We start from the raw sequence: 25,728 nt of genomic DNA on the forward strand, positions 1-25,728 counted from the left end.
AAATCATTTCAAACATATTTAAATGTACCCCCGTCCCATGTTAAATAATTTCTGGCTTTTAGTTATTTGAAAAGCTTTTTATAATTCTGTACTCTTCGAATGTTCATCTTTTCCCAGGTCACACCTATTTCCACAGGCCCAGGGAAAGCTCATAGATCCCATGCACCAGGGCTTCAATGCCCAACAGAGAAAACAGACCCTCATATAGGTGACCTGGGGCCTTCGTGTTGAGAAACATGGGGTTAGAACACCCAACAGCCTCCTCCAATCACTCCCCTCTATTCTTCCTCCACAATGCTTTCCACTATTGGTTTCTGAAAGATTCCATGGTCAGACCTCTCCTTGGTCTGTAAGCTTCTCAAAAGCAAACTTACTCATTTTCTACATCAATTTCTTTTTTTTAAGGTTTTGTTTATTTGTGTGTGAGAGAGCGAGCCAAGGAAGAAGGAAAGGGAGATGCAGACTCCCACCTGAGCAGAGAGCCCAATGTGGGGCTCGATCCCAGGACTCTAAGATCATGACCTGACCAAAGGCAGATGCTTACCCAACCGAACCACCCAGGCACCTCTCTACATCAATTTCTATCTATATGCCAGATACAACTGACCAACATATATAGTTGACCCTTGAACAACACAGGTTTGAACTGCATGAGTGCACTTGTACATGGAGTTTTTTCAATACGGTACAGTACTATAAATGTATTTTCCTTATGACTTTCTTAATAATATTTTCCTTTCCCTAGCTTACTTTATTGTAAGAATACAGTATATAACACATATAACCTAGAAGCTATGTGTTGTCTGTTCATGTTATCAGTAAGGCTTCTGGTCAATAACAGGCTACTAGTAGTTAAGTTCTAGGGAGTCAAAAGTTATACCTCTATCCTCCATGTTGTTCAAGGGTTACCTGTATAAGTATGTTTTAAAGCCAGGACTTGGATTTCTCAGAGACATCTCAAGTTTGACAAACTCCAATCTGAACATTTCTTTTCCCTAAATTCTATCCCTTTTCCTTTTTTTTTTTTTTTAAAGAATCCATGGTTAAGTGGACCCTACATGTTTCTTTTTCTTTTAAAATGATTTTATTTATTTATTCATGATAGACACAGAGAGAGAAGCAGAGACACAGGCAGAGGGAGGAGCAGGCTCCACGCAGGGAGCCCGATGTGGGACTCGATCCTAGGACTCCAGGATCACGCCCTGGGTGGAAGGCAGGCGCTTAAACTGCTGAGCCACCCAGGCTGCCCTCTATCCCTTTTCCAATTTGTCCTAGTTTACTTAATAGTATCACCTACATCTGAGGTCAAAACCTCAGTCATCTTCACTTCTTCTCTTACGTTCAGGAGGTCAGCAACTGCTAGAGGCTCACCCTTAAATGGGCCTCTAGAATGGGAGGAAGGGAACAGCTACTGAGCACTGCCCAGGACTGGGCACTGCTGCAGGAGTGTGCACCTAAATGTATTCCACCGGAAAGCCCTAAGAAGTGACCGTTCCAATTTTACAGGGGAAGAAATTGAGGTTCAGAGAAGTAGGAAGTCCACAGAAGGACATACAGGTTGGAAAGCAGGGTGAACTGGGGAGGACAATGATCCAATTCCATACGTCCACACTCTTCATACAATTTCATGCTTCCTGTTCAATCGGCTTCCCTCCTCTCCATCCCTGCTGCCACATGTCAGGCCCACCATCTCACACCTCAGCTCCTGCAGTAACATGCTCAGAGGTCACTGCCTTCTGTCCCTGTACTCTCCAAACAAGATGTCACACTGCCACCAGGACTGATCTGCTCACGGGGGCTCCCTTCTTTAAACAAACAAAAGCTTACCACCTAACTCCACAGAGAGTAAGGTGTCCACACTGTCTCAGTCTGCTTGTTTTCCAGCCCTACACCTTTCCCTAAGAAACCTCTCCCCATCTCTACCAGGAAAATTCCTTCTCATCTAATTAAGATTATTTATAAAGCTCTCACTAATGCCCACTGTCAGTGGGCATCCATGGTTCCCTTCCCCATGATGACATGAAAATTTCCATTAGAGGGATACCTGACTGGCTTAGCGGTTGGGCGTCTGCCTTCGGCTCAGGGCATGATCTCGGGGTTTGGGATCGAGTCCCACATCGGGGTCCTTGTGAGGAGCCTACTTCTCCCTCTGCCTGTCTCTGCCCCCCCATCCCGTCTCTCATGAATAAATATTTTTTAAAAAATAAAAAGAAAATTTCCATTAGAGCATTTACCATCATGAATCATACTTGCTTTTTTGATCATACTCTTTTTATAACTTTTTAAATAATAGCAGTACTAGTAGTAACTATTCTAAGTGAATCTTTATTCGGTGCCAAGCACTAAACATTTTACACATTATCTTATGATAACCCCGAAGTGGTTGCATTGTGCCTACTTTACAGAAGAGAAATGGAGGCACTGAAATATCAAGTAACATGCCCAGAGTCACTCAGAAAGGAGAAGAGCTAAGATTATAACCCAGGTCAACCAGCTTCAAAGCCCCAACTGTCATTACTACGCTGTACTGCCTTGAAGGAAGACACCCCTTTTCAGAGCCTTTATATTGCCCACCAGCCACATATATACTAAAAGATAACCATTTGAAAAACATTTACATACTAACTTCCTCTCCAACAGTCAAAAGAAAAACGCTGCAGTCAGAGTAATCATCCAACATGGAAGGAAATCAACACAGAAGCATACAGTGGTACAAATGGATCTTTGAAAGCCTCTGTGTGATGGGTCATCAGGCCCCTACATGCTTTAGTCATCCCCAACTTACTCTTAAAGGTCAACAGTAACTCATCATCATTTGGATGACCTGCTAAGGTCATCCCCATGGAATTTTACCAGTGCGAGACAAAAGAGAAAACTCTCATCTATACTGCACTTCAACAGCTGGGAAAAAGTAAATCAGGAAGATCACTTAGGAGATAACAGATGGGGGATGCCTGAGTGGTGCAGTGGTTGAGCGTCTGCCTTCGGCTCAGGGCATGATCCTGGAGTCCTAGGATCGAGTCCCATGTCAGGTTTCCCACATGGAGCCTGCTCCTCCCTCTGCCTATGTCTCTGCCTCTCTCTCTCTGTCTCTCAAGAATAAATAAATAAAATATTTTTTTTTTAAAAAAAGGAGATAACAGATGGGCATACTAACAAAGTAATCTGCATAAGAGGCACATCCCTCAAACGTTTTCTGACTTATTTGATCTTTGAGAAATTTCAAACAGAACCCAAGAGTCTATTTCACAAGAGGATATGGTTGGTATTCAGCCATTGAACTGCTGCTTGACAGGCTAAGAAAACAGAAAGGTCCTAAGCAGCAGCAACATGTGATGAGGACACAGCTGGAAATATCTAAATACCATACTCAAGTATAAATGTATCACTTAGGAACCCATATATCTGTGTCATACTGCTATCTTCCTTAAGCTGGAAGGAAAAATTTAAGAAGTAATGATCAAAATGGAATCCTGGAGGGAGCAGTGAGTTAATAGGTGCAAAGTAATTTATGTGTCACTAACCTATATCCAAACATCATGTGCTTCCTAAAAAATTACATGCCTATAACAACCCAAGACAGCACAAGGTGAGAATTCTGGCCTCTGCTTACTTAACTTAGAACATTAAAGATTACTTCTATCATATTTCAAAACCACATACTGACATATTCAAGGAAGGAAACTGACAGGGGCATCAATATAAATGTGGTTCAACTTTTTTTAAAAAAGATTTTATTTATTTATTCATGAGGGACAGAGAGAGAGAGACAGAGGGAGAGACACAGGCAGAGGGAGAAGCAGGCTCTCCAGAAGAGCCTGATGTGGGACTTGATCCTGGACCCCGGGGATCACACCTTGAGTCAAAGGCAGATGTTCAACCACTGAGCCACCCAGGTGTCCCTCAACTTTATTTCTATTTCTACCATACTCAGGATGTGAAACCCAGAAGTTACACAAGATGGGACTGTGTCACTTCCACTGAAAGAGGAAAGGCTTTGATGAGGATTCAATGCCGTCATGAACAAAAAGCCCAGCAGTAATCAAAACATCCAGTCAAGATTTAACTGAAGTAGCAGGTAGGTAGTTAAGCAATACAAACTCTCTGGGTCTGTGTGTACCACCCAAAGGCGGTGCAAATATCAGGTCTTATGAAAACAAAATGAAATCACACTCAGCAATTTACCCAAGTGGGAGCTCAAAAAAACACCACTATCTGAGTACTTACCAAAAGTTTCTTTACCATTTCTAAGTCTCTAAAGTCAAATCCCGTGCTGTTCTTTAAAGTCAAATCCCCACAGGAAATGGGTAACAATGGTTGCCTCCCAAGAAAGCAGCTATGGAATCAGGAGACAAGGGTGGGGAGAGACTTATTTTCACTGTATGGCCCTATTCCCTTTGTATATGTTTGAAATTCAATGAATTGTGTGTATGTGGAATAATACAGAAATAAATAAAGAAAAAAGCCCCAACCCAATGGCAATATGGGGAATGAAACACACCAAAAAATACCAGCATGGCTGTTTTAATTCCAAGAAACATCTGAGAGAGCTCTGATGCAACAACCATGTCTTACTCATCTTTCTTCAGCACTCAGCACACTGTCTAGAATATATTAGGAGCTCAGTAAATGTTGACATGCAATAATAGCACTCTTCCCCCACAAAAGACCAATAGATGGATGCTATAATGAGATAAATTACAGCAGACTTTAAAAATTACTAATAGCCTGAATTGTCCAAATAAGAAACAGATTGGCTGGAGAGATAATGAATTTTCCATTAGTGGAAGTGTCCGAGCATATATTAGATGATTATTAGCCAAGTCATATTGTTCAAAGGATTACTGTATCAGGCAATCAGACGAGACGAGGGCTTGGCAGGCTTTTTCTGAAAAGGGCCAGATAGTAAATATTTTAAACACTGCATGCCAAACAGTTTCTGTCATAGTTCCTTCTCCTTTTTTACAACTCTTAAAAAATGTAAAAACAATCCTTAGCTCATGGACTACACACACACAAAAAGGCCTTGGTCAGGATCTAACCTGCAGGCTGTAGTTCGAGGACCCTCGGTTTCCTTCCTGCTTTTTCCAGGACCCCTGCTACTACTGCCTCCCAACTTTTCTGGTGCCACCCTGGAGGCCCCACCACTCCTCTGACTAGATGCTGAAGAAACATCAAGCTGCTTGGTTCTCCTGTAACACAACTGCTGTGCTGCCTTGGCAACTCTGAAAAAACTGCTCCCCCTGTCTAAAAGGCACCCTTGCCTCTGTGACTGGCACTTTTCAAAATCCAGCTTTGAGATTATTTGCTCCAGAAAGGCTTCCCAAAGCTGCCTTTCACTCTCTTTACTCCATGTTGGCTCTGCTCCATTGGCTATGGTTAATCACTCCTGTCTCTAAGCTACCTCTACATTTAGTATTACTGACTCTCTGCTGATCTGTCTACTTCCATCAACCTGATTATAAATTCTACAGATTCAGATCCTGGCTCATATTCCTCTCAATATACCATACTCCCTTGCAGAGTGGCTCTCAAATGCTACTAAGGTGAGTTCTAGAAACCTTTTATGGGTACCTATCACAAGAGAAGCAAGAGTAAGAAATAAGCCAGGCTTCTGCAATTGGGAAGACAAACTCCAAGCTTATTACCATGGAATATGGAGATGAGAGTAAGAAATCATGAAGAACATATGGAAATAGGCCATGTGACTTAGAAGGTCTCTAAACTTGTTACTGTATTTTAGGACTAAGATCTTAGTGGGCAAGAGATGCATGTACAAATCAATTGAAATGAAACCTTACTCAACCAAATACAAAATCAGTAAAGAATCAATCTTTCTTCCTGAAAGTATTCCCATGGCTACAGAAGTTAAAAGCCTACATTCAGTCTCAAAGTCTCATCAAAAAAATGATTAATCAAGAGAGAAAAAGTGACTCTACAGTGACAAGATCTGGCAGATTCCATCTTCATGTAGGGATTGAAGTTAACACCAGCAGCAATGGGACAAACAGACATGTATGCTATCTGATGGAATGCCATGAAAAACACAAACGTCTATAGCACTCGGCTAAAAACACAACTTGGGGCTTATCGAGAGGAAACGTCAGGTAAACCCTAACTAGAAAACCTTCTACAAAATGACTTAGATGGGCTTACAATCTTCCAAAGTGTCAAGGTCTTAAAAGTCAAGGGAAGACTAGGAAATTGTCCCAGAGTAAAAGAGAAAGACGTGACAACTGAGGGCAACATGTGATCTTGGGTTGATACTCTGCTTTTATAAAGGATGCTATTGGGACAGAATCTGGATGGAGTCTCTGGGAGAAGGGCACATGAAAGGTCTTTGTCTTATTCTTGTAAGGGTGCAAGTCTGAAACTGTTCCAAAATAAAATATGAAGACAATTTTAACACCTGCACACACCTAGCCTATGTTATTATATACTCAACAGGCAAAACCAATTAACATGATAGAAATTAGAAAAGTAATCACAGGATGGGGTGGGGCTAGTGACTGAGAAAGGACAATAAGACGCCTCCTGGGGAGCTGGAAATATTCTATGTAACTTGAGCTGGGCAGTGGTTACAGGGCACATACCTATGTAAAAACCCATGAGCTTACAGATTTATGATTAGTGCATTTTACTATATGTATACTACACTTGAACAAGAAAAGTAAAACAGAAAGTCCTATATTCAGAAAGTCCTGGGGATTCCTGGGTGGCTTAGCGGTTTAGCACCTGCCCTCAGCCCAGGACGTGATCCTGGAGTCCCAGGATCTAGTCCCACGTCGGGCTTCCTGCATGGAGCCTGCTTCTCCCTCTGCCTGTGTCTCTGTCTCTGGGTGTCTCTCATTAATAAATAAACAAAATCAGAAGGAAAAGAGAAAAGAAAAAAAGAAAAGAAAAGAAAAGAAAAGAAAAGAAAAGAAAAGAAAAGAAAAGAAAAGAAAAAGTCCTACAGTGATCCTACAGAGAACTTCCTGTATTCATTTAATACTTAACAGATTACCTCTTTAAATCTAGCTTTGGTGAAAAGAAATTCTTGCTCTAAATAAGTCTAAACAAAATATCATTTCCATAAATTTCTCTGACATTTGTTATTAAAGAAGCTGAAGACAGAAGAGTTTTGGCTTTGCTGCTTATATAATTAATTGGAGAAGGAATGCTCCCTGGTGAGTCTGTCCAACTGGTCTTTCTCCAGTGGGGGGCCAATAGGATTGGACACAGCAAGTATTAAGCCAGTGTAGGATTTCTGGAAATGAAGAAGGTAAATGGGTAGAAGATAGACAACAATCATAGTGATAAAACAAACAAACCTGTCTTCAGGGAAACTAGATCCTTGGAGAGATAGCAGAAAAAGAGGCCAGCCAAACTGTACTAAATTGCTGTAATTTGTCCATGTGTGTGTTTTTGGGTTTTTGTTCATCTGCTTTGGGAGGGCAGGGAAGCTTCTAATGGTTCAGAGAAAGGATGCTAAAGTGACAGCAGTTGGGAGTCTGGTCTTCAGATAGACCCAAATGCAAGTTCCAGTTCCACCTCTTATTGGCTGAGGAGCCTTGGGCAGGGAACTTTATCCCCTCTGCCTTCATTTCCTCATCTCCGAAATAAGGATAATTATACCCAAGCCCTGAGGTCGTTGGGAGGACTAAATGAGAAAGAGTATGATGTACCTATCCCAGTGCCGGGCACAGCCAGTGCTCAATACATGGTAGTGCTGTTAGTTCTTCTTGTCAACACATCCCTCCTGCGTTAGCCCACAGAGCCTGACTAATGTGGTTGCCTTCCCCATGTTCACTATGAAAACTTTCTCTGCCTTAAACACGTCTCATTGAAGCCTTGCCTCCCTCAAAGGAGCATTGCACTAACAGCAGAGATTAATTAAAATGGAACGGATGGTATCCTGCTATAGGCCATCAAGGGGAAGTACAGAGGAACAAGTTCTAAGGGTTAGGAGCACTTTGTGTTCAATTTCTCTGAGGTTGCGTGGGGCCATTCACTTAGCAGAAGTGCCAGAATAACCACAATTTGGCCCTGAAGTACCTCCTCTGGGCCAAAATGGAGCACATAGAGCAGACTTCTGTTCTCATTCTCACAGCTACAGGCTGCGAGCTCTGGCAGTCATTAAAATAAGCACCAAACCACATGGCCAAGTCCCACTGTCAAGCAGTATATTCTTAGCTGTGGATGGGTTTAAAAAAAAAAAAAAAAGAGGCGGAAAGGGCCCGGAGTGGGGAGAGGGCCCCTTTGGCATACGGAGCCAATGCATGTTTTGTTGGCTAGTGATGCTCTGCATCTTCATGAATTTTGGAAATAATGTGCAAGGCTGCCAAAGAAGGAGATTTACAAGCCCTCCCTTCCAAAAGGAGGGGAGCAGAGTTCCAAACTTTGAAGACAGATTATTAGCCTTTACCAGAAGATGAAAACTCAGGATTCCTACAGAGGAATCAGCTGATTCAGAAGCCTCAATTCCTTTTAAAAATCGCATTAGGGATTCCTGGGTGGCGCAGTGGTTTGGCGCCTGCCTTTGGCCCAGGGCGCGATCCTGGAGACCCGGGATCGAATCCCACGTCGGGCTCCCGGTGCATGGAGCCTGCTTCTCCCTCTGCCTATGTCTCTGCCTCTCTCTCTCTCTCTGTGTGTGACTATCATAAATAAATAAAATTTTTTTAAAAAATCGCATTAGAATCAAGATGCCCCTGAGTCAAACCGATGTCTCCGCAAGACACCAAGTCATCTAAAATGGCTTTTTTTTTTTTTTTTTTTTGTAACTGTACTGTGAGGTGATCACAATTGATCACATAAGCAGGCATGATAACTGCTATTACGGACGAGTTGTCTCCCTCACCTCTATGTGTACCCCTACAGATTGGCATTATTTGCTTCTTCAAGAAGTCAATCAGAGAACTGACCGTCACCTCTACAGTCTTCAAACTGTAACCTTCATTCTCATTGGCTACTTCTGGCAGTTGTTTTCCTTCTGCTTTAATAATCTTTACCTTCATATATAGTCTACTTGTTCAGCCTCAGTTTTTGAAAATGAATTCATTGGATACCAGCCTTGTAGGGCATGGGAAGCCTACGAAGGAGAGGTAGCAAAAGCTGTAAAAGCTGAGAAGGGCTGTGAGACAGGAGAGAGAAACAACACAAGAAAGTTGGATGCATGATGCCTGCTTTTAAGACTTTTTGTTACCTGTCCCAATCAACAGTGTCACGTTGCTCCGTTGTGTATATGAGGGACTGCTACCTGGATTCACCCGAATCACTGTGGAGACCTTATGTCAACCAACAAGTAAAATCCGTGATGGTTTCCTAAAAGCAGGCTGAGTTATGCAGGCTAGCTTCTGAGTAACAGAGACTCTGATTTTCAGTTCCGGTGATATTTAAAGAGTCCTGGAAAAGAAGGGCTGAAAAATTGGGCCAAGCCAACACTTGATACCAGATTTTCAAAATATTTAATTTCCAAAGATGAGAATAAGGTTGGGCTCTCCAGCCCACTGGACAGAGATTTTGCTCCCAGGAAGAGTGTCATGTGGGCCTTTCTAGACCACATAGCACTTTTGTACAATTAGAAAACTGCACCCCTTGCTCAAGATATTTTACTTCCTTCCCTTAAAAAACTTCCTTAATACATTGATGGGTTGGCTCAAGACATTTTACCCTTGTATGTCAGAAAATTGACACTATAAAAAATAAACCCATGATGCCTATGACATAAACACCCTCAGATGTGGCCTCTTGTGCAGTGCACAACCTGCAGAACTGTATGAAGCAGTCCCAAGTAATCATAAGAAGCCACTATAGTTTAAGAACAAGTCATGACAGAGTAACCGCACTTCTTCCTTGATCAAAAAAGAACCACAGACATAGGGACATAGGATATCTGGACCTCAGGCAAAGTCTCTGACAAGAATGCTCCAAATATCCTAGTAGGTAAGATGAAGATGTTGTAAGTGGATATACTGACATAATCAGAGGGATTAAAACTGGTAAAAAATAATCTTATTCAAAGAATTCTGGTTAAGGCATGAACCGATGTTAGGAAGAAAGGAGCTAATGGTGATAAGTCACTGGCTGTCTTTGGTCCAATTTATTTTTATTTATCTGTGTCAATGAATATTTACTAAGTATTTTATGTGTGCTGAACCGTGTGTTAGGGGTTTAGAGCAGGGAAACACACAGAAACGGTGTAAACAAATATATTCAATAAGTATACTTGCTGCATTTTACCAGTGACTTGAATAATGTTAAGGGTTTGCTTACCAATTCTACACATGACATGAAGCAGGAAGGAACAGGCAATATGATGGATAACAAAATTTCAGAATAGAAAAGATTCTGACCACCTGATACAACAGGCCTATTTTAACAAGGCTAAAAACTTTACAGAGGTAAATATAGAGTCTTAAATCTAAGTCCAGAAAAACTACTGGGCAAAGATGCAGCCGGATACGCTGGAGGCAGTATGACAATGGAAGGGCTTCATGAGCCAGAGAGACCTGAGTTAAAATCCCACCTCTGCTACATCTAGGCACACAACCTTGGGGAGGTCATTTAACTTCTTGGAGCCTGTTTCTCCAGCTATAAGATGGGATATCACCTGCTATACCGAGTCATTGTAAGGATTCAATTAGAAAATGCAGGTAACTGACACAGGAGGCACTCAAAAAAAGAATTATTTTTTTTAAAGATTTTATTTATTTATTCATGAGAATGCACAGAGAGGAGAGAGAGAGAGGCAGAGACACAGGCAGAGGGAGAAGCAGGCTTCATGCAGGGAGCCCGACGTGGGACTTGATCCAGGGTCTCCAGGATCACACCCTGGGCTGCAGGCGGCGCTAAACTGCTGAGCCACCAGGGCTGCCCTCAAAAATAGAATTAATGTTACCAACAAAACATGTGTCAAAGACAGAGGGGTTTCCATTTAGTTATTCCCTCAATAAACATAATATTTAAATAAATAAATAAATAAACAAACAAACAAACAAACATAATATCATGCACAAGTTCCCGTGCTATATTTCAGCACTCAATGGCAAAAAAACTAAGGTCTTTGCTTTTCAGGATCTAAGTTTTGAGGGTTACTAAGACCAGGAATGACAGTACAGCAATTTGTGGATAAAACAAGCACCACACAGTATGGTGTGAGTATCTGTACAGGCTGTTATGTGAGGAAGAAGGAGCGATATCCAAATTAGACTGAAAAAGCAGGGATTTGTTTTTTAGCTAAGATCTGTATTTTAGAAAGGGCACCTGGCACCAGACAAGGCAAGGAGTTAGTGGTCATGTAGGGAATATAGGCAAGAAGTGAGAAGAGCCCAAACTAAGGCAGTGGGAGAGAAAATGGAGGACACATTTTCTAAAGCATCTGGGGGACTATCAAAGAAGGAGAATCTGTAGAAATTTGATGACTGCCTGGGATGGCATGAGAGGTAAAAGTTCAAGATGACAACAGGGCTCTGGTGTGAATGACTAAATGGAAGGAGGAGAATGAGTCAGAGTAAAGGATGTAGAAAGAACTGTAGCCTTGGAGGACGCCTGAGTGGCTCAGTTAAGTATCTCTCTTCAGTTCAGGTCATGATCCTGGGGTCCTAGGATCAAAGCCCATGGCAGGCTCCCTGCTCAGAGGGGAGCCTGTTTCTCCCTCTGCCTCTCTTTCCTGCTCTGCTCTCTCTCACTACCTCTCTCTCAAACAAACAAACAAATAAAATCTTTAAAAAAAAAAAAAGAATTGCAGTCTTGGAAGGAAGCTTATGAACTTCATTTTGGACTCACTGAGTTTGAGCATGGGCCCTCATGAGAGATCCCAGCTCAGGATACAAAACAGGGGTCCTTGGTATGTAAGTGGGAGCTGAAGTTGTGAGGGAGAAGAGCACAGAGTATAAGGCAGAGCCTTGAAAAAAACTAGCATTTAAGAGACAAAAGGAGGGGAAAAAACCTACAATGGATACAGGGGGAAACAGCCAGAAAGACAGCACAAAGCAGGAGTGGTTTTCATAAGTGAAGGAATATCAGCAATATTAGATGTGCTCAGAATTCAAAAGATAAGGAAGGCAAAATGTTCAGAAGTTTTGGTAACACAGAGGTGTGAAGACTAGGGAGAGCAATTTTGGAGGACGAGTGGGTGGAAGCAGGATTTTAGCAAATGATGACTTCAGGAAGTCAAGAAATGTGGATGGGATGAGGTGGCATGGTGGCTGAAATAAATGGGAAGACGGTTTGGTTTTTTACTAGATATTTACATGAGAAGGGATGGATAAGCAGGAAAGAAACAGAATAAATGATGGAACCAGATCCGGAGGAAAAGGAAGAGATGGAATCTCAGCACAAGTAAAAGAATTACCCCTAAACATATTTCTTTCACAGAATGAGGCATAGTGACAGGGTCAGCTGGAGCTAAGTTTGTTAAATGATAGAGGCTGAGGAGCCTTCACTGATGTTGCAACTCAGTGAAGTCAAAGGGAACGTTAGGCAGCTGAGGGAGGAATGCAAATCTGAAAGACAAGCAGGAGCCAGGCAAAAGAGCTGTCCAAACACACGTGGGGAGTGCCAAGTAGCGCCAGGAGCTCACAGCGTGATAGTGTCAAGGACAGGATGTGTCTACAACAGAGATGGGGTGGGGGGCCTCAGGTCACCAAAAAAACTACAGCCGTCTGTATGGTCAGACTCCGGAAGAAAGAGATCTTTCTTTGTATACCACACTCTCAAAGAGAGACTGTCAAACAGGAATGAGCGCCAAGGAGGGTAAGCACAACAAAGAAGGCGTTGAGAAAAACCCAGAGGTGATCATTGGAGCTGGACTGACACTGCACTGTTGCTACCCAGTCTGCCAAGACCATGGAGACGCATACTGTCCACTGGCTAACAAAGCAGCATCTCGTTATTTTCCCTTGAGTACACAACCAGGCCTTATACTAGAGATGGTGAGAAGGATTAGGGGACAAAAAAGGAGGAAGGCATTTCTGAACTTCACTTCCCATGAATAGAGAAAACAGGCCATTTGGACTTCCACATAAAATCTCAGCGGAGGCCAGGGATAACCAATCAAGGACCACTCATCAAATAACTTTGTTATTACTTAGGTCCACACACAGGATTCATCCCCTGCACCCACCCATATCCCAATTCATCTCCCTCCTCTCACCACGTGGTGTTACAGGGTTGCCAGTCCAGCAAATCCCACTCCCTGTATCCCTTAAACCCACCCATGCATCTCTCGGCACAGCCACTGCCTTGGTTCAGGTCTCCCTCCTCTGCCACCTGGACCAAAGCGACAGTGTCCTCACTGGTCTCCCAGCTTGCCCCAGTGTAATCCCCATGGAACTTCCTGGGTAATTTAAAACAGAAGAGAGCATTTCACATTCCTTTTTTAAACTGCCTAGACTCTCCAACATCACACTTTCAAGATAAAGTCCAAATTTCTTAGCATGGCAATATTAACTGCTACAGTTTATCATTTACCATCTACGAACATCAGGTGGGTTAACATATAGCGTTCAATTCTCACAGCAACCCTGGGAGGTTGGCTTTCACGTGAGGAAACTGAAGCTTAGAAAGGGAGAAACTTGCCCACGGTCTCAAAACTAGCTTGGGGCAAAGCCAGCATAGGTACACAAGTAACTTAGATCACAAAGTCTGTGATCCTAATCGTATATTACAATATATAATCCTCTATTGCCCACAAGGCCTTTTGTGACCTGCCTCCTGCTTACCTTTCCACAGTCCCCTCTTAGCCTAGGTGAACTACCTGCAAGTCACACAGTCACCTACAGCTCTCTGCTCATGCCACTCCCAATGCATATCATCCCACCTCCCACTCTTCTCCTCCTGACTAATCTTGCTTAACCTTCATAACCAATACATCCTCACAGAAGCCTTCTCTGATACCTCATCCTGACCTACGGTCACTCTGAGTCCTCCTCTGGCAAATCTCTACTCTAGCTTCATACCAGAGTGCTATTATCTATCTCCTTGACTTAAAAAATAATTAACTCCTTGAGGACGGGGATGTACATCTTGAATGAGAGGCCTGTACTTCACTCCTTAAAGAATTGAGATCATGTCACGTGAAGGGCAGGGAGGAGTTGGCCAAGAAAGTGGAAGAGGAAGGGGAGCTGTTTTTAGGCAGCAGAAGGGGCAGGAACAAAGGGCACAAGTGAGACACAACCTGTACACGGCTTAACAAGACCGCAGCACAGAACTGGGGGGTAGAAGAAACAATTAGGCAAGATGAGCTTTCACAAGGCTGGCTTTTTTTTTTTTTCTTCATTCGCATGTGAGTTCCAAAATCACCTACTCAAAGAGACTTTGCCTCTAGAATTCACCAGCTAGATTTTACAAAAACCCCCTCCACTAACCCCCGGTTACTCTCCATCCCATTACGGTCTCTTTTTTCTGTAGCATCTAACAGGATCTGAAACACCTTTGGCCCACTAAAAGACGGGTATTATTGACAATTACCACAAATGCCACCACCACGATCAAAAAGTAGGCTCCGGGCAGCCCAGGGGGCTCAGTGGTTTAGTGCCTCCTTCAGCCCAGGGCAGGCTCCCTGCATGGAGCCTGCTTCTCCCTCTGCCTGTGTCTCTGCCTCTCTGTGTGTCTCATGAATAAATAAATGAAATCTTAAAAAAAAAAAAAAAAGTAGGCTCCATAAAACAGGGTTTTTTTAGTTGTTGTTTTTGTCTGGTTTTACCTCTACACCAGCAATGCTCACAGTGATGCCTGGCACATAAACAAGATTCTCCATCATTACGGAGTTTACTATGGGTACATAAATTAAACGTGCTCAGCCTGGAGAAGAAATGGTGTGAAGGGGAAGACAAACCAGCAGCTTTCAAAGGTGTGTGGGCAATCAGGTGGAAGGGAGATCCCAGGAGCCTGAAGGACGGTGGACAATGAGCTGAGATCATGGGTAGCTGCTTTCGGCTCAACATAGAACTCAAGTCAAAGCTAGGGAAAGACCAAACAATCACCAGAGGTAGTGGGTTTTCTGCCACTTACGAAATTTAACCAGTGGGCAATGGTGTCATAAAAGAAATCAGGGGCAGCCCGGATGGCCCAGCGGTTTAGTGCCTGCCTTCGGCCCAGGGCCTGATCCTGGAGACCCAGGATCCAGTCCCACGTCAGGCTCCCTGCATGGAGCCTGCTTCTCCCTCTGCCTGTGTCTCTGCCTGTGTCTCTGCCTCTGCCTCTCTCTCTCTCTCTCTCTCTCTGTCTCATGAATAAATAAAAATCTTTAAAAAAAAAATAAAAAGAAAAGAAATCCGAGTACTCAGTGGGAAAGGGAACCTGGTATCCAGGGATCTGAAACTGGCAGTCACATATATGTCTGGTTTCAGCTGTGGAGTATAAACAAACAAACAAAGCCCCCCAAAACCCACAATTTCTAAAAACAGGTCTTGAAAAAAAATTGTAGTTGTGTTTAATGATCAAGAGATCACACGCGTGCAGCGCCCAAGTCTTGTTTTCATTTCTCCCACTTCATACATGTCAGTACTGCACCATGAAAACTCAATTCGGTAAAAACAGAAGTCTGCTCCTGACATGGAAATAAATTCCTTTACACCTACGTTTGCCTTACCTGACTGAATAACCATTAAAGCTTGTGACCCCTGGGCGGGCCACGTTGAAGAATCGAGAATCTCAGCTCAGAAAGGCCCTGACAAAAGACCTGACTTCATTTCATGCCCCCGCCTCACAAACGACGTTATTCTCGCTCTCCCATTCTACAGATGAGGCAAGAGAGGCCGAAAGCGCTGACTCGCCAAAGCCGCACCGCAAAGGCGGGCAAGGCCAGGATAGGAAGCCTGCCTGGCGTCCGGCCTCCGGCCTTCCGACCCCCCAGATTCAGAGTACCGCCTGCCAGACGGCAGCAGGGCCTGACTTGGGACAGCCGGAGCCTTCCAGTCAGAAGAGCCCGGGCTCAACCAGTCCCGGGGGACGAGGCGCGGAAGGACGGCGAGAGCCGGAGTTAGTGACCCCCTGCAGGAGGGAGGATCCCGAAAGCCGCCAAGACTCCTGCCCTCACCGCCGAGCTCGCCCCTTCCCGCCAAGCGCGGGACCCCGCCACTGCCTCTCCAGCGCGGCTCACTTACCGCCGCTTAACTTCCGGCAACCACGGCGTCCTCCGCAGCGCGCGCTCCGATGACGCAATATAGCCCCGCCCCGGGTGGCCCCGCCCCCGGCCAGTGGTGCGCGTGCGCACACGGAGGCGGGGACCCGACCGGGTAAACGAGCCCCTACACCCGGCTGAGTGGGAGGAGCTTGAGTTGCACGGAAGGCGGAGCGTCAGGAGGTGGGCGAGGGACTCGAGGGAGAGCTGAGCTAGGTGTGATAAGCCGGTTTGTCGGCTGTGGGAATGTGTAGAGGGATGATGATCATTTCTATTTTCCAGGACAGGCAGCATCAAACATATCCCAGGCGTCATTAAGGAGGAGGTGTGGAGACAGACGAGAATTTTAATAGGTAAAATCTCATGAAGATTGTCAGTGATTAACCTGTTCTTTTTTTTTTTTTAAGATTTATTTATGTTTTCATTCATGAGAGACACAGTGAGGCAGAGACACAGGCAGAGGGAGAAGCAGGCTCCCTTGGGGAACCTGATGCAGGATTCGAACCCAGGACCCTGGGATCACGACCTCAGCAGACGGCAGAGGCTCAACCACTGAGCCATCCAGGTGCCCCTTAACCTCTTCTTTCTAAACCAGGCAATATTCCCATAGCTCCCTGCTGTCGATGGGATAAAGTTACTCATTCCAAATTATTTATCACACATATACCATATGCCAAGCATTGGTCAGGTATTGAAGACACAATAGTGAGTATGAACTTAATGTGACATATAAGGCCATTCATTCATAAGGAATGAAAGTGACTCTGATGTAGCTCAATAGACTCCTAACAAGAGTAATGACTAGGGATCCCTGGGTGGCACAGCCGTTTGGCGCCTGCCTTTGGCCCAGGGCGCGATCCTGGAGACCCGGGATCGAGTCCCACGTCGGGCTCCCAGTGCATGGAGCTCTGCCTCTCTCTGTGACTATCATAAGTAAAAAGAAAAAAAAATTTAAAAAGAAAAGAGTAATGACTACTACTATCTCCCATGTTTTCAGAATTTCACATTTTCTAATCACCACAAATTTCCTGAAACATAGGTGTCATATTGTCCCCACTTTACACATAAAGGAACAGAGACTAGGAAAAGTTAAGTGGCTTGTTGAAGGTTTCAGAGCTTTGGGGATAGGATTCTAATGAAAGCCTGTTTGACTCTGTCAAATAAGAAAGCAAATCCAGACTTAGTAAGGAGATACTTTATTTGAAAGGATTATTGCAAGGGGGAAGGATAAGGGGAGGGAAGGGCCTCTTGTAATAGGGAGACCCCTCTGACTAAAAGATCTTCAAGTGTCTGAAGGGTTAGGCAAAAAGAATTTTTCCTTAATAGGGAAGAGTGAAGAAGGGTAGAAAAAAAAAAGCTGGGTATGAGAGAGTAGGAGGAAAGGGTGGCTTGGTTGGATAGTAGTAGATCAGAGAATGTTTTACCTTAAGATCAGTCTATTTTCTGGAAGGGTTGTGACTCAGGCTGAGAGTATGTCAAAAATAAGGAGCCTGGAAGGTATGGGAAAAGCTTAACTAAAGTTGGTTAACAACACATTTTGTTTAGATTGATCAGCAGATACAAGTAGTTCAGCTAAACATTTATAAGGCAAAGAATACCAATTCAGAAGGACTGTCTTGCTTTGTCACAAGGAAGGCATCCACGAGTCTTAGTTTAAGTCATATAGGAATGGATATTTATTTGCAGTAAACCCTTTCTAGAGCACAAAAGAGTAGAGAACGCATGTTGAAAAAGGATAGTTTTTTTTTTTTTTAAGAGCACAGGGACCAGGTAAAATTCACTATTATAAATTCTTTTCTTATTGCAGGCTCCTCTCCTGCCACGGCCCCCTCAGGCTGCATACTTGGGTCACACCAAACTAATTCTGATATTTTAAGCATACTCTATAAATCTCCCCCCCCCATCAATACCCTCACACTTCCTTTGCTTGTGTAATTCTTTCTCTGTCTTCAAAAGTTGATGCACCAAAAAGATTACCTAGGAATAAATGTAACCAATGAGGTGAAAGACCTATATTTTGAAAACTCCAAGACATTGATGAAAAATGGAAGATGACACAAATGGAAAGATGTTCCATGGTCATGGATTGGAAGAATTAATACTGTTAAAATGTCCATACTTCCCAGAGCAATCTACAGATTCAATGCAATTTTAATTGAAATATCAATAGCATTTTTCTTAGAACTAGAAAAAATGCTTCTAAAATTTGTATGGAACCACAAAAGACTCCAAATAGCCAAAGTGGATCTTGAAAAAGAAGAGCAAAGCTGGAAGTATCATAATCTCAGACTTCAAGATATATTACAAAGCTGTAATAATAAAAACAGTATGGGACTGGCACACACACAAAAAATACATAGATCAATGGAACAGGATAGAGAGCCCAGAAATAAACTCATGTTTATATGGTCAATTAATCTATGGCAAAGAAAGCAAGAATATACCACGGGGATAATACAGTCTCTTCAATAAATGCTGCTGGGGAAACTGGACAGCTACATGCAAAAGAATTAAACTGGAGCACTTTCTTACACCAAACACAAAAATAAACCCAAATTGAATTAAAAACCTAAATATGAGACCTGAAACCATAAAATTCTTAAAACATAGGCTGTAATCTCTTGGACATTGGCCTTAGCAATGAATTAATTTTTTTTAATTTTTTTTATTTATGATAGTCATACAGAGAGAGAGAGAGAGAGAGAGAGAGAGGCAGAGACACAGGCAGAGGGAGAAGCAGGCTCCATGCACTGGGAGCCCGACGTGGGATTCGATCCCGGGTCTCCAGGATCGCGCCCTGGGCCAAAGGCAGGCGCCAAACCGCTGCGCCACCCAGGGATCCCCTTAGCAATGAATTTAAGGAAATGTCTCCTCAGGCAAGGGAAACAAAAGCAAAAATAAACTATTATTATACCAAAATAAAAAGCTTTTGGGACACCTGAGTGGCTCGGGGGTTGAACGTCTGCCTATGGCTTGGGGCATGATCCCAGAGTCCTGGGATCAAGTCCCATATCGGGCTCTCTGCATGGAGCCTGCTTCTCCCTCTACCTGTGTCTCTGCCTCTCTCTCTCTGTGTGTGTCTCTCATAAATAAATAAATAAATAAATAAATAAATAAATAAATAAATAAATAAAATCTTAAAAATGTTTTTGCCCAGCAAAGTAAACCAACAAAACAAAAGGCAACCTAGTGAATGGAAGAAGTCATTTGCAAATCATATATCTGATAAGGAGTTAATATACAAAACAGAGAAAGAACTTACACAATTCAACATACACACATACATGCATGCATGCACAAATAATAATAATCCAATTAAAAATGGGCAGAGAACCTGAATAGACATTTCTCCAAAGACATACAGAAGGCCAACAGATGCATGAAAACATGATCAACATCAACTAATCATGAGGGAAATGCAAGGCACCTGGGTGGTTCAGTGGTTGAGCATCTGCCTTTGGCTCAGGTCCTGATTCCAGGGTCCTGGGATCAAGTCCCACATCAGTGTTCCCCACAGGGATCCCGCTTCTCCCTCTGCCAGTGTCTCTGCCTCTCTCTCTGTCTCTCATGCACAAATAAAATCTTTAAAAAAGAGAGAGAGAGAGGGAAATGCAAATCAAAACCATGGTGAGATATCCTCTCACACCAATCAGAACGCCTAGTATCAAGAAAACAACAACAACAAAAAAAAACAAATAACAAGTGTTGGTGAAGACCTGGAGAAAGGGGAACACTTGTGTACCATTGGTGGGAATATAAATTGGTGCAACCACTGTGGAGAACAGTATGGCAGTTCCTCAAAAAATTAAAAATAGAAATAAATTTAAACCAGTAATTCCACCATTGGGTGTTTACCCAAAGAAAACAAAAACACTAATTTGAAAAAATGTATATACCCCTATGTTTATTGCAACATTATTAACAATAGCCAATATATAAAAGCAGCCAAAGTGTCCACTGATAGATGAAAGAATAAGGAAGATATAATACACACACACACACACTCACACACACTGGAAGATTACTCAGCTGTAAAAAAAAAAAAAGGAAATCTTGCTATTTGCAACAACATGAAAAGACCTAGGAAAAACCTATTTTGCTAAGTAAAATAGGTCAGAGAAAGACAAATACTATATTATTTCACTTATATATGGATTCTAAAAAACAAACCAAATAAGCAAACAAAACAGAAACAGATTAATAAATACAGAGACAAACTGGTGGTTGCCAGAGGGAGGAGGGTGGGGTGTGGACAAAATAGGTGAAAGGGATTAAGAGGTACAAAATTCCAATCGCAAAATAAGTAAATCATGGAAATGAAAAGTACAGCATAGAGAATATAGTCATTAATGTTATAATCACGTTGTATGGTGACTACATTTACTGTGTGAGCATTCAGTAATCATCCAGATGATCCAGTTCAATCAGAACTGTCAAATCACATATGGTACACTTGAAACTAATATAACATTGTATGTCAGCTATACTTCAATGATAATGATGATGATCATAAACCCAGTTGAAATGTGGGTAAATCTTTGACAAATGAACAAAAAAATCACATATAATTCCACTTATGCAAGGTTCTACAATCAGCACAACTAATCCATAGTGATTAGAAGTCAGATCAGTAGTTGTCTGGGGCACAGAGGGACATGAAGAATTTTTTGGGATGAGGGAAATGTTCTATATCTTGATTGAGATGGGGATGACATGGGTCTGTACATCTGTCAAAACTCATTGACCTCTACATTTTAAATGGGTGCATTTTAATTTTAATTTTGGTGCAGTGCAACAAAATTGACTTTCAAAAACCCCAGTAGGATGACACCCACCCATATTTAGGCTTCACTCAATAGAGTGAAGGCATATATGAGTGTAGGTTGATGTTTGTACTTTATAAGCTTGTTCCCTCTGCTGGACTTCAAGATACTTACAGTGAACACTTTTTCGGAGTTTCCGCCCAGCTCACAATGATTCCACCTCTCTGGGAACTGTTGGTCTTCCAACCATGTTTGTACTACATGTGCCATCTGCCCCCACCCCATCCCACCCCACCCCAACCTGTTCAGAGTAAATTGCAGGAGAGGTAGACACAGGATGATTCTTCACTCTAAGCTTTGGACTTTTGAACTGATGTTCATGCCTTGGGGCACCGAGATGATGGAGCATCATGAAAGATGCAAGACCAGGACCCTTAAAAAGGCAGAGAATATTCTCAGACACAGCAAGGCAATGAGGCCCATGACACTTATTCAAGGAAACAGTGATTCAGATCTATCCACCTTCATCATTTGACTTGTAGCTCAGTTGAGGAGAGCACATGCTCCCCACAATGGGAACCATACGCTGCATAGCCTAGGCTTTGAAAGCTCAAGAAACTGTGGAATGACATATTGGCAAATTGGATCTTAACAGCATTATTTCTCTACAGAACTTAGAATGCATCTCAGCCAAAGAGCCTCAATATCCTTTTTACCCTGTGTTAGGACTTAAGTCTGCCTTTGGAAGGCCCATTTTCAAAAGAGACATCAGCAATTATCTGCAAGCCAAGTTGCCAAATGACCAATCTATCAAATGGCCAATCTGAAGACTAATGGATTTTCTGAATGAACACTTTATTAACATTACCAACTTCTAAGATCTATAGCAATTTCTATTATATGGAGTAGTTTCACAAGCTTTTAAATATTTATGTGATGCAGTTGTTGACTGGTTTTCATGTGGTCTTTAGAGAATCATTTGAAGGAATTTCTATTTATCAAGAGCTAAGGATGGTTTATTCTTCTTTTGAATATATTTAACTTCTGAATACATTGACGCAGAATATGTTCTTGAATGTAGATTTTTCTTGTGTGTATTAGTATTATGCCACTTGGTTTATGCTCTTTCTGTCTGCCACTTTCTACTTCTCTTTTTCTGTCTTCCTTCCCATTCCTCAATTTCTCTCTGTGCCTCAATATGCCTAGTTGTAAAAACACAGAAATTTCCCTCATGAGATTGGCATATAGGTTAAATTAGATCATGGTGGCAAAGCATGGGGCCTCGCACATAGTAAGATCAGTATTTTTAAAACTACATATGAAAAAAATGCATATGAGTCCCCACTGTGTACCACTCTGCACACACCATAAATATTGTATTCAATAATGCATGGATCTTGTTTTCCTATGCTCTGACCCTTTATAATTACTGTTTCTTGTTCTTGTCAGGCTCAAATTCCTAAGTCTCTTCAGCCCAAAGTGAGAGCACATAAACACTTCTCTTCACTAGTTGCCTCTACCATACATCAACATAAATAATGGGCACTTGAGAAACCTTTTTTGACCTGGGAGCAGACTGGCTGCAGCTTTTAGAACCAGGATAAAGGTCTCTTTGGCTCCCCTAAGTTTGGAGCAAGCAGAGCTTTGGGAGATGTCAAGCAGAGTGAAGCTTCTTTAAAAAAGTAAGTTCTTTTCTAAAGACATTTACGAATGTGACCAGAAACCAAAGAGAAACGCTGTATTAGATCTCGTAATATTTGACAGTACGTTTCAATACATCTTTTCAGTCCAAGAGACTCAGAAAGGCAGAATTAAATAAATCAAAGTCATAACAGTATAGTTTCAAATATATTTTAGGTAGGTAAAAATCTGTCATTGTAACAGATCATGCAAATAGGAACACAAGACACAAAATACCAGCTTGTACACACACTCCATTTTGCTACATATATGACAGCTTGCCATTAAGTTTTAAAATATAAATCACAACCAGATTGAGATATAAACCCCAAGGAAAACTGTATGTTTCCATGACTTTGCTAGTTTTTACTGAAGAACTGTAACTATAAAAGAACATGATGACTTTTCTTCAACAAACACAGCAGAACTCACAGATAAAAATGAAACTGTTCCTTCAAAGTATCACCTTCTGCAGCCTCAGGCATATTCTATGTCATCTGTTCCTTCTCTGAACACATCCTTTTGAGAATTGCCACCACTCTCAGGAATAGTGTGTGTGTGTGCATGCGTGTGTTGTATACTTAACAGGACAAATTTTTGCCTTTTGGAGGAAATGTGTTACAACGAGCCGCAGCCCCACTGGATTTTCATTCTAGCTCCCTCACATAACTAGCTATGTCCCTCAATCTGCTCCCCTAGTAATACCGTCCTCCTGCGGTGAGGTGTCATGAAGCTTAAATGAGATAAACATGACCCAGCCTTCAAGAAATATGGCTTTCTTTTCCCCATTCCCATTTTTTGTTTGCTTTTTATTGTGCAACCATTAAAAAGTACCCTTTTCCTCTTTCTTTTGAGGGTAGCTTTTATCACTATTTTGTTAAGAGTCAAAAGGAATGTGGGATTGAAAACAATCAAGCTGCATAGTGTCCTACCAACTCTAAGATATGTAGGAATGAGAAACAATAAGGTAGAATTTCCAACATGGTTCAGACACTGGTTCTGGAGAAAACTATAGAAGAGCCTCAGAGGACAGGTGTTCTGAGAAGTTACAGTCACGATGGAATAGTTGTCAATGCCTATCAAGGTGACCCCTGGAAAGGGACAGCATCTATCCGCATATGTAAGGTCTCTGCACAGTCCTATAACTCCATTCCAGGAAGGCTTGAGAATTCCATCTAATTCTGCAGTAAAACTCTCTCCATGTGTCCCTTCAGTTTCCAATTAATTCCAGTCTGCAAGCTTGAATTGCATTGAGAGTCTGAGGCTCTCACATTTCCTGAGGAGCAGGAGAACTCATCCAGATCCGATTGTCTTGGATATATCCTGCTCTCTCTGTTGACCACCGCCATCTGCTGTTCTGTCAATGGTGCCTAAGAACTTTCTAAGTTACCTAGTCTTTAAGACTATTCTTTTGACTCCAGAAAGCCCAGGTGCCTGGCAACTCACAGGCCTTCATCCTCTGTTTTCTTCGGGACCATCCTAAGTGTCACTTTGGTTGCATCCCCTGGTCGCCTCCCTTAGGAGCGAATGTGCAGAATTTTCTTGAATGTCTTCTTGAAGTTTTCATTGCATAAGGGATAAATGAGGGGGTTCAGCGTGGAGTTGATATAGCCCAGCCAGATGGTGAACATGTGCACACGCTCATTGCAACAGCTCTTGCAGAAAGCAATGACCATGAAGAAGATGAAGTAAGGAATCCAGCAAAGGATGAAGGCCGCCATAATAAAACCCAATTGTTTGGCAGCCTTTCGTTCTCGGTTCATGTGTAACCCAGACACATATTGCCTTGAATGTGAGCGGAGCCTCTTCCAAGTGAACTTGATATAATCCAGGCCTGTGCTAGACTCACTTCTAGGTTTCCCTTTCCCTGATCCTGACTCTGTGGGGGTGTCTGAGTCTGTCCGAGAGAAAGACTGGCTATCACCTAGGATCTGATCCTCTGATGTCTCATTGGCCCCACGCATGTTCATACCCTGTTCATCCATCTCAAGCATGCTCTGGCTCTGGTTGATAGCTACATAACTCCTAACACTCCCCTCTGCCTCAGTCTGCACCTGCACAATGTTAAGTGGAAAGCACTGGAGTTTGTCCACCTCTCTGTCCTCCTCTTGACTGAAGACACTTGGGGATTTCATCTCCTCTGAATCTTGGGATGGTGGCTTCAAGACAGGCTCACCACTGGCATCTTTTGACTTCCTTTTCAGAACTTCCCAAGGAGACTCCTTCCCTGGTTTCTTGGCCCCTGCCTTGGGGTTCTCTGGCTTCAGCTTAGGTTCAGAGAAGGAAGGGAGGGATCCATTGATGAGTTCTCGGTGCTGACAGTGCTGCCGTACAGCCTTGTAGATCCTGGCATAGAACCAGAGCATGAGCAAGGTGGGAAGATAGAAGTTGATGATGGCAGTCATGATCTTGAACCAGGTGACATCATAGAAGTCTGTCTCACACTTGTCTTCCCGGTGTCCTGAGGTCTGTGACATAAAGTGATGCCATCCCAGAATGGGAATAATCCACAAGAAGGAGAGAAACCAGGCCCCCAAGATGGTGGCTGATGCTCGGGTCTTGGTACGATACTTCAGGTATCTGAGGGGCTGCTGGACAGAGCGGTAACGATCAATGCACAAGATGAAGACACTGAAAATGGATGCTGTACTGGCCACATAGTCCATAGAAAGCCAAAACAGGCAGAGAGGCTGGCCTAGGGACCACCTGGACATGAGGAGGTAAAGGATGTTCATGGGCATGACAACAGCTCCCACGATCAGGTCTGCCACAGAGAGGCTGACAATGTATAGGTTCCCCACGGTGTGTAGCTTTCGCTCACTCCGCACAGCATACAGGACCAGCAGGTTGAGTCCCACTGTGACCAAGGAGATGGCACTCAGGAACACCACGAGGGGCGTCAGTTTGGGGTTGGCTATGGTGGTCTTGTTCCCCTCACACATCTTGTCTTCAAAGATGCAGGAAGAATTGGGAAGGTTCATTGGCACAAGAGCAGCCTCCAGCTGTGGTTCCCTCCCTGGAAAAAGAGACACAAGGATTAAGATCAGAGCCTTGGAGATCAGTAGAGTCACTTGGTACCATCAAGTTGATCTAACTGGGGTTGCATGCTGTTGGGGGTAATAGATACTGCTGGTTACCCTTCTCCCTTAGTCGTTCATTTCTTCACTTATTCAATGA

General features: G+C 42.9%; 2 protein-coding genes across 8 annotated transcripts in view; both read right to left on the reverse strand.

The window, feature by feature from the left end:
- The window catches only part of ATG7 (autophagy related 7), a 234,381-nt gene extending 218,256 nt beyond the window's left edge, over positions 1-16,125 (reverse strand). Inside the window, exons 1-2 of one of the 5 annotated variants that reach the window (XM_055343913.1) lie at positions 15,578-15,771; positions 9,188-9,387 (exon numbers count right to left, since the gene is read on the reverse strand). The gene's annotated coding sequence lies outside the window, so the exon portion shown is untranslated. Of the gene's footprint in view, positions 1-9,187; positions 9,388-15,577; positions 15,990-16,091 lie in introns of those variants that run through there. The other 4 variants (XM_055343912.1, XM_055343909.1, XM_055343911.1 and 1 more) reach the window with 4 other exon arrangements.
- A 6,581-nt stretch (positions 16,126-22,706) lies between these two features.
- Positions 22,707-25,728, reverse strand: part of HRH1 (histamine receptor H1) — a 76,878-nt gene continuing 73,856 nt past the window's right edge. For all 3 annotated transcript variants that reach the window (XM_055343640.1, XM_055343641.1, XM_055343642.1), the window contains exon 2: positions 22,707-25,567. In XM_055343640.1, the coding sequence (XP_055199615.1) occupies positions 24,069-25,532 (1,464 nt within the window). In that variant the 5' untranslated portion in view covers positions 25,533-25,567 and the 3' untranslated portion in view covers positions 22,707-24,068. The remainder of the gene's footprint in view (positions 25,568-25,728) is intronic.

This window comes from Nyctereutes procyonoides, unplaced genomic scaffold (assembly GCF_905146905.1).
Source record: "Nyctereutes procyonoides isolate TBG_1078 unplaced genomic scaffold, NYPRO_anot_genome, whole genome shotgun sequence".
NCBI classification, from domain to species: Eukaryota; Metazoa; Chordata; class Mammalia; order Carnivora; family Canidae; genus Nyctereutes; species Nyctereutes procyonoides.